The sequence below is a fragment of the Onychostruthus taczanowskii genome, unplaced genomic scaffold (assembly GCF_017590055.1).
Source record: "Onychostruthus taczanowskii isolate IOZ18803 unplaced genomic scaffold, ASM1759005v1 scaffold117, whole genome shotgun sequence".
Lineage (NCBI taxonomy): Eukaryota > Metazoa > Chordata > Aves > Passeriformes > Passeridae > Onychostruthus > Onychostruthus taczanowskii.
Window position 1 is genome coordinate 1,037,540 of NW_024498318.1, and position 13,656 is coordinate 1,051,195.

General features: G+C 59.5%; 1 protein-coding gene across 4 annotated transcripts in view; it reads right to left on the reverse strand.

Moving 5' to 3' along the window:
• The window catches only part of RAB11FIP5 (RAB11 family interacting protein 5), a 35,345-nt gene that overhangs the window by 2,531 nt on the left and 19,158 nt on the right, over positions 1 to 13,656 (reverse strand). For 2 of the 4 annotated variants that reach the window (XM_041427619.1, XM_041427618.1), the window contains exon 4: positions 5,061 to 6,794. The exons of the other annotated variants lie outside the window; for them this stretch is intronic. In XM_041427619.1, coding sequence (XP_041283553.1) covers positions 5,061 to 6,794 — 1,734 coding nt within the window. The remainder of the gene's footprint in view (positions 1 to 5,060; positions 6,795 to 13,656) is intronic. 4 annotated transcript variants of the gene reach the window in all.

Below are 13,656 nucleotides of genomic sequence, written 5' to 3' on the forward strand. Positions count from 1 at the left end.
GGGCAGGGCAGGGCCCGTGGAGCTGCTCCCACCCAGACAGGAGATAAGGAGCCCCAGCACACCCAGTTTGAGGTGCTGGTGCTGCAGTGCCCATCCTCACTGGGAACGCTGTGGGTCACAACTCCCGGCTGCCAGGGGTTCAAAGGCAGCTCCAGTGTGATCAGAGCCTGCTGCACCCACTGCCCAGAGCAGCTTTTTGCTGCCCAGGGACCCCCAGATTACTCTGGGGTCACCACTGGTGCTCCTGCCCAAGAGTTCAATGTCACCTGCCTGAAAGCCACCACAGAATTTGTCCCCTCCACGAGGCCAAAAGGAGGGTGAGGAGTCAGTTAAGGAGGAATTAGATTTTCATTTATTTTTGTCTCACTCTTCACCCAAAAGATTCTTTCTGGGTTTGAACAAAGTCCAGTTCCTTCTCAGAGTGATGGAAAGAGAAGTGACCTGATGCTCCCTCCCTGCAAGGAGCAGGCACAGCTGTGCACCATCCTTGGGATGGAAACACCCAAATATCTGTCCACTGGGATGGAAACATCCCAACATCCATCCACTGGGATGGAAACATCCAAACATCCATCCATTGGGATGGAAACATCCAAACGTCCATCCACTGGGATGGAAACATCCAAACCTCCATCCATGGAGATGGAAACATCCAAACATCCATCCACGAGGATGGAAACATCGAAACCTCCATCCACGGGGATGGAAACATCCAAACATCCATCCATGGGGATGGAAACATCCAAACCTCCATCCATGGGGATGGAAACATCCAAACATCCATCCACTGGGATGGAAACATCCAAACCTCCATCCATTGGGATGGAAACATCCAAACATCCATCCACTGGGATGGAAACATCCAAACTTCATCCATTGGGATGGAAACGTCCAAACCTCCATCTATCAGGATGGAAACATCCAAACCTCCATCCACTGGGATGGAAACATCCAAACCTCCACCTGGGAGCTCTGCAAAGCCTCTCACAGGTGACAACCCCACCAGCTGTGTATCCCAGCCATGCCGTGTCCTCGTGCATGGTGATGGGATCAGGACATACCAAGGACCTGGAAATCCTCTTCAACCACGATGACACCTCCTGCTGTCCCTGTGCTGGGAGGGGACAGCACTGGCAGCCACAACCTGCTCCAGCAAGCCAAAGGATCAGCTCCTCCCGAGGAACAGCACAGGGGCAGCTCTGATCTCCTCCCTCTGGTGCCCAGGGACAGGAACAGGGAACGCTGGAGCTGTGCCAGGGCAGCTCAGGCTGAGATCAGGAAAGGTTCTTCCCCAGAGGGTGCTGGCACTGCCCAGGCTGCCCAGGGAATGGGTACAGCCCCGAGGCTGCCAGAGCTCCAGGAGCATTGGGACACTGCTCCAGGGATGCCCAGGGTGGGATTTTGGGGTGTCTGAGCAGGGACAGGGCTGGATGGATGACTCTGGTGGGTCTCTCCCAGCTCAGCACACTCTGTGATTCTCTGATCCCTTGGCAGAGCTGTCCAAGCACAAGGACAGAGCCCAGCACTCCTGGGCAGCTGGAAAGGATGGAGAAGGATCCCACAGCCCTAAGGGGGAGCCACTGACAGTGCCAGGGGTGGAGGAGTTGCTGCTCTGCACATGAGGCTCCAGCACTGCCCTACTGGGACTGAACCCTGACCAGGAGCTACAAGCACCAGGACACTGCAGGACAGAGGGGTGGGAGAGCCACCAGGGCTGCTCATCACAGCCAGGCTGAGCCCCAAATGTCACTGTCACCTTGCTCACTGGCTCCTAATCCAGAACTGCATCCCAAGTGGATCTGAGTTATGATGGAGCTTAGGGCCAAGGTGGAACATCTCAGGGTGACACTGGCCCAGCCCTGTCCCCCTCTCTGAGCCAGCCTTGCCCTGTCCCAGCTTTCCCTGGTGCTCCCAAAGTCACTGCAGAGCACAGGGAAAAGCCAGCTGCATTTCCCTCAGCAGCTCCCAAAGGGAGCCTTGAAATGCTCATCAAAATGCTCCTCACAGAGAAGGAATCCAAGGGAATCCCTCTCCCATGGCCCAGCTGCTGTGCCTGGAGCACCACAGAGCAGCCAAGGGCCAGCCCTCCATGGAGCAAGGGTCTAGAGGAGGAGGGGAATGGCTGGGCTCGGGATCAGCTCTCCAGGCCTGGCCCTGGGTGGGCCAAGCCACGCTCCCAGCTCCAGGGCCACGAGGATCACCAAGGTGAGCTGACACAACCTGACACCATTTTCAGAACACAGCATTCTCTGCACTCTTGACACGAGGGAGGCACAGCCTGTGCCACCACCTCGGCACCTGTGACACCCCAGCCCTGTCACCTGCAAGTGCCACAAGATGCTGGGCCAGCCCCACAGCCAAGGGAGCAGGAGCTGCACAGCTGCTGGATCCCAAAGCAGCAGGAGCTGCACAATACTGCAGGCAGTGGAGCTCCCAAGGCACGGTCCCAGGCTGTCCCTGGGGTCCCTCCTGTCCCCAGGGATGTGAGCTGTCCCCAGCAGTGCAGGCACCACCCTGCCCCATCCCCAGGAGCAGCAAAGGGCCCTGCACACACCGGGGGCTGCAGCTGATGCTCCCTTGCCCCAGCAGCCACACAGGATGACCAAAGAGCCCCTGGCCACGTGGGAAGGGCCATGGGACCCCGCTCCCAGTTTCCAGCTCTCTGGAGGAGGCACTGAAGCCCCTCACCCCAAACTCTCACATCCCACAGCAGGTACCCTCTCCCCTTCACCTGCAGACCCTTTTGTTCCAGCCAGCACTTCATGCCCATTCCAAGTCTGAAGGATTTCCTTTTCCCTCCTACCTTTTTTCTACCATCTTGCCCTCATCTGTGTCCCTCTGCCCATTCCAACAGGAGATGATCCTGGGAAGGGAAGCATGGCCATGGGGATTGGGAAAAGATCCCTTCCAGCCTTCCTCCCTCACCCTGGGACAGTTCTCACATCTCCCCAGTCCTATAAAGCAGTTCAGAGCCTTCCCAGAGGCCTCAGGAGCTCTTCAGAGGTTCCTCAGTCACAGCATTATCCAAAATGTGCTGGAGGAACCCGAGCAGGGAAGTTCAGGAGCTCCTGGCCACGTGTCACGACAGAAGGCAGCACTGATACCCAGGATATCAGCTCTTGGGTCCCAGCCCATTCCATCCCAGGAGCCAGCCAGGCCTGGCTGCATGCACAGCCATGAGCAGGTTCTACCAACACAGACTCCTGTACTTCCCTCACTGCCCCAGTTATCCCTCTGGGATCACAGGACACTTCTCTTTCCATGAAACATAACAAAATCCATGTTTCTGGGCAGCAGCCCCGCAAATTTTGAAGAAGGCTATCTGCTGGTGGACGAATAATCCAATTAAAAATGATTGGAGGATCTGGCTTAGGTAAGAAGACAAAATATCATCTGACAGACCCAGCCAGACGCTGTCTTTGCTCCCGAGATCACTTTGCACCTCATGCTCAACCCAGGGAGGGATCCCCTGGTGCAAGGACTGGAGCTCAGTGAGTTCTGCTGGCCCCATCCTCCCCTCTTCCTCTCCCCAGAGCCACAACCAGTCTTGCTCTTGGGGCAGGTGGGATTTTACCATTTTGGTGCCCCCAGGAAGCTCCATTTGCCTCATCATGAGCGAGGCTGATCAATAAATTCCCTGGGCAGGCAGAGCCCAGGCAGGCCACGGGAAGGAGTATCAGGAAAAGGAGATGAACTGAAGGACACAGAGCAGGACTCCATGCCCTGAACTCACCAGCTTTGCTTTGTGGCATTTGTACAGACCCAGGATTGACCTGGGAGGAGGAACAGCCCCTTCTTTCCACCCTTCCCATTCCCATCAGCCTCAAGGCTAAATCCCACGTGCTTCATCACCAATGGGCATCTCGGCAGGAGGGAGGGCAGAGGGGCATTTTGCCCTGGTGGAAAAACTTTTTTTGGCTATGGAGAGAAGGTTTTCAGTACCCAATGGGCACTTGAGAGGAAAGCAGCCAAAGCTGGATGGATGGCGAGGGCAGGGGCAGCAGCTGTGCACATGCCATGAGGGAGCTCAGGAGAGCACAAACAGCCACAAGCTCTCCTGGCAGGCATGGAAAAGGCATTTCTTCTGCAAGCACGGGGGGATGATGGAGCCAACATCAGCACTGGGTGCAATGTGGGTGCAGCTCTGAATTTCCAGCTGGGGGCAGGTCGTGGGTGCATGGAACCCTTTGCCCTGGCCACACTGGGCACCAGTGGCTACTCCCCTCAGCACCCCAGAGAGCCAAGGCTCCCAGCAGCTCGGGCTGGGCTCTCTGGGCCCAGGGGAAGCTGAGGGAACAGGAGCTGCAGCACCGCGTGGAGCAGCCTCCTTGGAGCCAGCCCTGCCGGGAGCAGAGGGGCCAGGAGCAGAAGGGGCCGGGGCTCACCTCTCCCCCACACACACACACGCCCTTCGCCTTCCCCGCAGTGCTCACCTGGTGGTCTGCTGGCCAAGGGGCTTCTCAGCCGGCCGCGTCTCCCTGGGCACAACCAGGAGCGCCGAAGCTTCCCCGGGCTGCGGGCGCGGGCGGGCTGCGGCGCGGCTGGCGGGGACCCCCGCGGGGGGCCGGGGGGGGCCACACGGCTCGGGGTTAGTGGCAGCCACGGGGAAAGGGGTGGAGAAGGCCAGGGGCTGGCTGACATGCAGGGGGGTAGCGTTAGTGGGCTGCAAGCCGTGCCCGGGGGCCTCCTCCTGCAGGCTGCGGAAGCTGAAGTCGCCCTGATCGAGCTTTTCGGGCAGCACGGCTTGGACAGGGACAGGGGCTGGGGGCTTCTCCACGAAGGGATTGCTCGGGGAATTCGGGCTCAGCGCCAGGGTGAAGGGGTTTCTCAGGGTTGAAGCTCCCTGCGTGTGCCTCTCTGCCCTATCTGGCTTCCAGAAATCGGCTTTCTTGAAGTCTATCCTGCTCTCTGCCCGGTGCCCCTCGGGCTCCTTGCAGGCGGGGGTCCTGCCCTGCTCTGCCTCCTCGGGAGGGGCACGGGACTCGGGCTGCTCTCCTGCTCGCCCCTCACCATCCTGCCACGCCAGCTCCAGCTGGGATGGACTCTGCCTGCATTCTGACCTTTGGGGCTGCGGGTGTGGATGCCCAGCTGCCTCCTGCTCTTCCAGAGCTGCCCAGCTGGTCGGCTGGCCCAGGTCTAGCTTGGAAGGTGGGTTTAGTCCTGAAATACTGAGCTCCTCAGGGAACAGCTCCTGCTTGGAGGCCGTTTCCCACTTGGCACTGTCTGTGGCCCCCTGAGGAGATAAACGGGGCTGGCTCCAGCTCTCCTCAGCACCCGACTGGTCCAGTCCATCCAGGGAGAACTTGGATGTGCAAGTCTCAAACTGCTCGGCCACATCTGTCGAGTGTTCCCCCACGGAGGTGTCCCCTGTCCCCAAGCCAGCTGCTGAGTCCACAGCAGCAGCCCTGGCACCCTCAGATGCTGGGAACTCGCTCCCGGCTTCAGCGGCGTCCGCTCCGGGTGTGGGCAGGCTGGGAGGCGCTGGCACGGAGGGCTCGCTGCTCCCGCGGCTCCCTCCCAATTCCATCTCTGCTCTCGGGCCCTCTGAGTCTTCCCATTGCTCCCGTTTGCCTTGCGTGCCACCAGCCTCCTCCTCCTCCTCCTCGCCGGCGCCCGCGGCTGCGAAGCGCCTGGGGGGTTTGGGGGGCGGCACGGGCAGCGGCTCCTGGCGGCCCTGGGGCGCTGCCCACGGGGCCAGCACCACGCGCCTCTCGCGGATGTCGGAGCTGAACTTCAGGAGGCCGTCGCTGGCCTCCAGGCGCATGCTGGCCTGCAGCCGGAACACCGAGCCGCGGATGTCCAAGGCGCCCTCCCGGCCGTCCCCGGGCTCCGCGCCCGCCTCGGGGAACCTTGGCCCCGCCACGTCCCCCAGCACCCGCGGGGGCACGGCCGCCACGGTGCCGCCGGGCAGGGCCTCGGGGGCCGGCTCCGGGGGGAAGGAGCTCCTGGGGAGCACACAGCCGGTGGCACGGGACGAGCTCTGGGCTTCGAAGGTGCCCTCGGCCAGGAAGGGCGGGCGCGGGCCGAAGGGGCCCTGGGGAGCCGCGCGCTCCCCGGCGCTCCCCGAGGGCTCAGCGGCGGTTTCCGTGGCTATGGTCATCCAGCCGTTTGTCCCCGTGCTGCGGGGCTCCTCCTCGCCGCTGTCCCCTTCCTCCCTAGCGCTACTTTCAGTGCTCGGTGCTGTTGAGGCCTCTCTGTCCCCGGGGTTGCCCGAGGCAAACGCGGCTGTCCAGGCCGTGGGCGTGCTGCTTTTCCTCCTCCTGGCCGTGGACCCCGCGGACACGGGGCTCAGCACGTCCTCGATCACCGTGGCCTCCTGCGTGGTGCTCACCAGGTTGGCCCCCACGTCTAAAGTGGAGAAATTTGTCCAGGAGCGGAGAGCTGCAGGGATTTCAGGGGCCTTTTCGAACACTTTGGAGCCCTTCTGGCAGGGCGGCCCCGCTGAGCTCTCCGTCGGGCTGGCTCTGTCGGGGTCATCGATGAAAGCCATGCCCTCTGCTGCCACCGAGGCAAAGAAGTTCTCCTTCTTCCGCTCTGGTTTGAGCCTGCTGGTGGCAAAGGCATCGAAGGTATCGTCCCACTCCGAGGGCAGCGGGGGGACGGCGGGGTCGGTGTCGGCAGGAGGGAGCTCTCCCGGTGCTGGGGGAGTGGTTTCTGGCACGGGGACACCAACGCTCTGGGCTGGAGACTCCCTCTCGGGGTCTGTCTGCCTTGGGGAGGCAGAGGGACTGCAATCCTCAGAGGAATAAAAGCTCCCAGCGACCTCTGGTGCAGCACGCGGCCCGGGCGGGAAACTAGAGAGAAAGCGAGTAGGTGAAGGAGAATTTAGTACCTGGTCAGCGAGGAGCTCCTCAAAGAAGGGATTGCTCTGCAGGGAGTTGAGGAATGGGTTGGTGAGGGCCAAGCATCCGGCCTGTCTGTCTCCAGGAGCGGGAGGGAGGTTAGAGCTCGGCATGCTAGCGGGAAGGGCGGCGGGGCACGGGGCAGGGGAGCAGGGAGCAGAATGAGAAGGAGCATCTGAGCTGGTTTCTACCTGAGGAGACACTTCCAGGCTGTGGAGGGAAGACAGAACAGTCCTCCTGGTTAATGCTGTGACAGGGCTGGAAGCACACACCACACACACCACAGACCAAAGCAGCGCAATGACCAAATCCATGCCTGGCTCTGGTTAGGCACAGCAATGATTATGGAGTCACGGCGTGGAAAGGGCATGCACGACACCCAGGAAGGGGCAGCCCTGCTCCCAGGACACTCCTCCACGTTCCCCTTCTGCCTCAGCACGCCCAGGAGCCGGAGAGGTTTCCCCACCTCCTGCAGCCTGAGGACTGGCCCGGTGAGTTTGTCCCGGTGCTGCTGGCACCCGGGGCAGGTGGAGCACGAGGAGCAGCCCGGGCTCTTGGATCAGGGTCACCTGAACCAGTGCAGGCACACAGAGTCCTTCCCAGTTCACCCCAGTGCCTCCTGACTGGTTTGCCAGCATGACCAGGATGGGAGCACACACGGAGCTCACGCTTGCACGGGAGGGACGGGGCTGAGGGAGGCTGAGGAACAAGAGCCCAGCAGGAGGGAGCAGGTGGCCAGCACAGGGCCCTGTCCCCACTCTGGACTCTGCCCTGCCTCCCACATGCCCCTTGCCCGAGATCCCAAGATGCCTGAAACCCCACAGGGGATCCCAAGGTGGAAGGGACTCAGCACACCTGGAATTCAGAACCTCACCCCGAGTGAGGCTGGCAGCGCCCTGCTGCCTGCCCAAGCAGGACTGAGGGACCTCTCTTTGGGATTTCATTGATCTTCCTTTGGGAACAACTCCAGCCATGAGGAGTCACCACCCCGAGGAGGCTCACCAGGCTCAGAGGTTTTCACATCACAAAGGGGGGTGTGGCATGGACACCCCACATCCCTCTGGTGCTCTGACTGCCAGGCTCCCTCCTCCTGGGCCCATCCCCTGGGATTGGGAGCAATCCCATCCCCGGGACAGGGGACCTGGCCCTGCCCCACAACAGATCCCATGGGCTTGATGCCTCCTGCACCAGAGAGCTCCAGAGAGTTCCCCTCTTGGCTGGGGAGAGACATGGGTGTGGACCAGCAGCTCTGGGCACACCGAGGTTTAAGAGGAAGGAATAAATGAATTGCTTTGCCAAGGTGCCCAGGGTATGTCCAGCCCTGGGGCTCCACCCTGGGATTTCCAGGGTGCTGGGAGGGATTGCAGGCGGCACTGCAAGATCACAAAGTTGCTTGGGCAACTATTTCCATGTTATTGTGCACCCACCAAGCGCCTCAGACACATTTTAAAGCACAAAATGCCACCTTGAGGCAAGAGCTGACGCTGGTGATGGTGCAGCTGGTCGGCCCCAAAGCAGGGAGGGCGTTGGGCTGGCAGCACCTCGGCCCAGGGGTGATGCCCCCACCACGGGCACCCCCTGCTCCCACTCCTGGCAGCTGCACAGCCCCTTCCTGCATCCTGCTCTGAGCAGCTCCCTGGAAAGGTGCCCACTGAAGCCATCCGTGCCACCAAAGTCCCCCGTGCCAGTCTGGGGGCAGGAAACACTCCTGGCTCTGCTCCAGCACCCACGGGACACCACTGAAGGGACCTGGCAACCCAGGGACAAAGAAAAGCCTGGAGCCCTTCATCCTGACTCAAAGCTGCAGCTCCCTGTGGGCACAGACAGCTCGTGGGTGCCCTCTCCTGCTGTCACACAGCAGCAGTGGTGGCCATGCCCAGCCTGGTCCCCACACAGCCCTGCCCTGCTCCCTGTCCTCTCCTGCTTGGGGGAACAGCCAGGAACACCCCCAGAGCTGCAGCTCAGCTCCTCCCAGGGGTTGTGAGCCCTGGGCGAGCACGCAAAGTCTCCACAAGTTTTGGGAGAAGCTGATGGAGCCTGAGGCACAAACCACTCCAGCCTGGCAGCCACTCTCTGCGTGGAGAGAAACCTCTCCTGGCATTCCCAGCCTGGAGATCAGCAGAGGGTTGGACCTTTTTCCCAATCCCCCTGGAACCTGAGCTCCCCAGAAGAGCAGAGCAGCTGCTCAGTACCTGGCCCCTCAGCTGGATCAGTTCACAGCCTCCACAAAGGGATTTTAACAGGGCAAACCATGGCAGATTTTCCTTCCCAGCTGGAAAGGGAAGGTGACAAGGGAAGGTGACAAGGGAAGGTGACAAGGTCCAACCACCACGATCCTTGGCTGCAAGGGGCACATGGCCCTGCCCCACCTCTGCTTGTCCTGCTGGCACTGCTTCCACGTTCTGCTCCAGATCCAGCCTTTGTGCTGAGTAAGAGCAGCCAGGACCTGACACAGCTCTGCTGGGCTCCAGCCCTAAAAGGCTGCAGAGCATTAATCAGCTGCACTGATTAACGAGCACTGGCTGCTAACGACCGTGCCAGCTGCCAGGAGCTGAGTGGGTGAAGTTCCCTCCTCAGGGGGGGCTGATGCCAGAGCAGCAATTCCAGGCACCTGGAATTGCACCAATCCCCACCTGCACAGGTGCAGGAACAGCTTCAAGGCCACCTCACACCCTTGAGATGATCCTGTCCTCATTCCCCAGGTCATCATGGAATGGTTTGGGTGGGAAGGGGCCTTAAGGATCATCCCATCCCACCCCTGCCATGGCAGGGACACCTCCCACTGTCCCAGGCTGCTCCCAGTGTCCAGCCTGGCCTTGGGCACTGCCAGGGATCCAGGGGCAGCCACAGCTGCTCTGGGAATTCCAGCCCAGCCCCTGCCCACCCTCCCAGCCAGGAATTCCTTGCCAAGATCCCAGCCCAATCTCTCCTTTGCCAGTGGGAGCCATTCCCTGTGTGCTGTCCCTGCAGGCCTTGCAAAGTCCTGATGGGGCTCGTGGGGTGCTGGCCCTGCTGATGTTGGCTGAATATATAAAGACAGAACTTGGACCCATCTTTGCTGGGTTCTCGTTTTCCCCCTTCAACTCCACTGTGGAAATTTCTGCTTCTCAACCCCATTCCTGCTGGGACCCACTGGGGTTTGTTCAGGGGCTCTTGGCTGCAAATTCCAGGCAGAAGCATGGAATGTTTAGGTTGGAAAAACCCTCTGAGACCATCAAGTACAACCACTCCCAGCACTGCCAAGGCCACCACTGACACATGTCCCCAAGTGCCACATCCACAGGGCTTTTAAAGCCCTCCAGGGATGGGAACTCCACCCCTGCCCTGGGCAGCTGGGCCAGGGCTGGACAAACCTTTACAGGAAGAAATTTTCCCAGTATCCAGCCTCACCTTCCCCTGGCACAGCCTGAGGAATCTGTGACTTTCCACTGGGATTTCAAATTGCAGCATCACTGCTCAACCCCATTCCTTGGGGTGAACACCCCTGCTGGGCCACCAGCCCCCATTCCCTGGGATGAACACCCCTGCTGGGCCACCAGCCCCCATTCCCTGGGATGAACACCCCTGCTGGGCCACCAGCCCCCCTTTCCCTGGGATGACACCCCTGCTGGGCCACCAGCCCCCACCATTCCCTGGGATGAACACCCCCGGCCTGGCCACCAGCCCCCATTCCCTGGGATGAACACCCCTGCTGGGCCACCAGCCCCCATTCCCTGGGATGAACACCCCTGCTGGGTCACCAGCCTGGCTTTGGCAGGAGCCTTGCTCTGAGCCCAAAACTCCCTTTCCCACCCCCGAGGCAGGATGCTGGAAGTGCTCGGTGAAAGCAGGAGTGGAGCACGGCGGGTTCCTCTAGAGGGAAGCCTACACTTGTCTGATGGAAGCAGCTCTGTGCAGCACTAAAACGCTGACTCACCCTCCTCCTCCTCCTCCTCCTGCTCCTCCTTCCCTCCCATTCCCAGCACACGGCTCCGCCAGCCAAAATAAATCTCGGGTACCTCCCTGCCCTCATTTATTTGTTTGGCAGCACTTCACAGACGCCTTTGAGCCTCGCAGCAATAAAAAAAAAAAAAAAAAAAGGAAATAAAATATTGCTGAGCAACCCCCTGATGGAAAAAGTGTACTGGAAACAGCTCGTTCAGTGCAGGGAGGTTTCTCCCTCCGGATCCCAGCCTGCCCTCCCTGCAGGAGGCTGGGGGGCTCTGCAGCAGCAGCAGAAAACAGCCCATGCCACAGCAGGCCCTGGGAAGGGCAGGCATGGAGGCAGCCCTGATGTGCCCAGGGAAGAGCTCAGGGGAAATCCTCCAGGGGCTGGAGCCGGGGCTGTGCCGGCTCTGCCACTGCCAGGCTGCTTCTGGCCCGTTTTCCCACGGACACGGCTCCCTCGGGTGGAAAAGCACGGGATGGAGGTGCTGGAGCATCCTGCAGCAGCTCCAGGCCTGGCAGGGAGCAGGGACCTCCTCCCAGCGGCAGGAGCAGGAATCGGGCAGGAGGGGGTTGGGAAGGGATGGGAGCAGCAGCCCAGGACGTTTTTGTACAGGGTGGGAGCACCAGAGGGAAGGAGTCAGGGAATGAGTTTTAAATAGGAATTCCAGAGGTGGGAGGGCTGGATTTCTCTATAATAAATCACCTGTAACAATCCATAAATGATCTATAATAATTATCTGTGCAATAACCACTTTGCTCTTCCCTTGGGCCTCACGTGTCCATCATCCCCATTCAAATGGACAGATCTTCCTTTACAGACATTTGCCCTCAAAACCACGGGAATTTAAAAAAAAATAGGAGAAATCTGAGCAGTAGGAACCCAGGGAGATGCCAACTTGAACCCCCAATTCCCACCTTTAGGAGCGGGAGTGGGGCTGTGCTCCTCCAAAGCTCACCAGGGCTGAGCTGGTGCCAGCTCTGGGTCCAGCTCCCCATCCTGCCTGCTGTCCATCCCTGGGAAAGGCAGGCTCAGCAGCACAAAGAGCCATTCTCCAGCCTCACACTGATCCCACTCCATCCCTGGGGCTGCCCCAAGGCAGGGCAGAGCTGCTCTCTCCTGGATACCATCCCTGTGCCAGAGCTCCCACGGATTCATCCCTGTTAGCCACAACGCCCTGCTTCACATCATGGCCTTCATCTCCCTCTTCCTCAAACGCTGCAGCCTCCCAGGCTCTGCTCCCAGAGTCCTGCTGGCTTTGGAGGGGCTGCCCCAGGCTCCATGCTCCATCCCAGCACTGCCAGCCTGGCCAAGGCCTCTGCTCCAGCCATTCCAAGCCTGAGAATGGAACTGATGCCTCTGTTTTTGTAGGACAGAGCACAGTTTCCTCTTTCTCCTGCTGCCAGGCCTGAGATGCAGCCCCATTTTATCATCAGGATTCTCCACAGGAAGCAGGAGCTGCAGAGCTCTGATAACATTGGAGGAAACCCTGGAAACATGTAAAGGATTGTTTCAGCCCCAGGCTTTGCCTCAAATAAACCTGCTGAGCTTCTTCCTTACACACAACCCTTAACCACTGACATTCAAAACAACAACCCCCAACCAGGCTTTTATTCAGCCTCCAAAGAGCAAACACCATCTTCCTACTGCTCCCATCCCCTCCAGAATCAAAGCCTGGAGCTCCAGGGATTAGCAAAGCCAGGGATGATGAGAAGAGCCTTTGGGACCTGCTTCCCTGAGAAGAATCAGGGAAAACAGGGTGTAAATAAGGGCTGAAGGCAGAAATGCCCAGTTCTGTCCCCAGGGAGAGCACAGACAGAGCAGAGCCAGCTCCCACACTGAGGGCTCAGCAAAACCCACCCAGCACACAACAAAACCCTCTTTATAAAGCTCCAGTTAAACCCAGCCCAAAGCAGCAGCTCCTTATTTTGGGAAGGGTGTGTTTGGCAGAGCAAGTGGGTAAAGATGAGCTGTGCCAGGCTGGGCTTTGCTGCAGGCAAACTCAAACCATCCTTCTAATTACAGACCTTTTAACTAATTACAGGCTGAGGTTCCTGGGCTGGCAAAGTGACTGGTTTTGATGCATTCTCACCACGTTCAGCTCTGGGTTAAGCCTGGCCTATCCAGGGTGGCAAACAGGTGACAAGGTGCTGCTGGCAGGAGCCACAAGGCTGAAGTTTCCAGAGTCAGGAGAGCAGGAGGGGAAAAGTCCTTTCTGCAAGTAAGTCAAGACTTAAAACTGCTCAGTTCAGAGGCTGCTTCTCTCCAGAGCAAGGGCTAGTCCAGCTCTAGGAGTGACACTGCTACTGAACAGCCACAGATGGACATCACAGAATACCAGAGACCACAGAATCTGGAATGGTTTGGGTGGGAAGGGACCTTAAATCCCACCCAGTGTCACTCCTGCCATGGCAGGGACACCTCCCACTGTCCCAGGTGGATCCCAGCCCCAGTGTCCAGCCTGGCCTGGGGCACTGCCAGGGATGCAGGGGCAGCCCCAGCTGCTCTGGGAATTCCAGCCCAGCCCCTGCCCACCCTCCCAGCCAGGAATTCCTTGCCAAGATCCCATCTGACCCAGCCCTCTGGCACTTTGAAGCCACCAAGACCTAAAAGCTCTCCCACAGCTTTGACCTGAACCAGCAGCTTGGCCCACGAGCTTGTTCAGTGTAAGGAAGCAAAATGAAATCAGAGAAGTCAGTTGTGTATAATTAAAAGGAGCAATGATGTCCTAATGAATGGCCAGGAGAACTGAAGCACTGGGAAGAGCAGGGCAGAGACAAACCCTGTCCCTGTGAGGATGGACAGGGCCTTTCTGCAGCAAATCAGGCTCAGTCACCAGATGATTCCTGTGATGCTCCCCAAAGGTTCTCAGCTGTCCCAGTGACAATC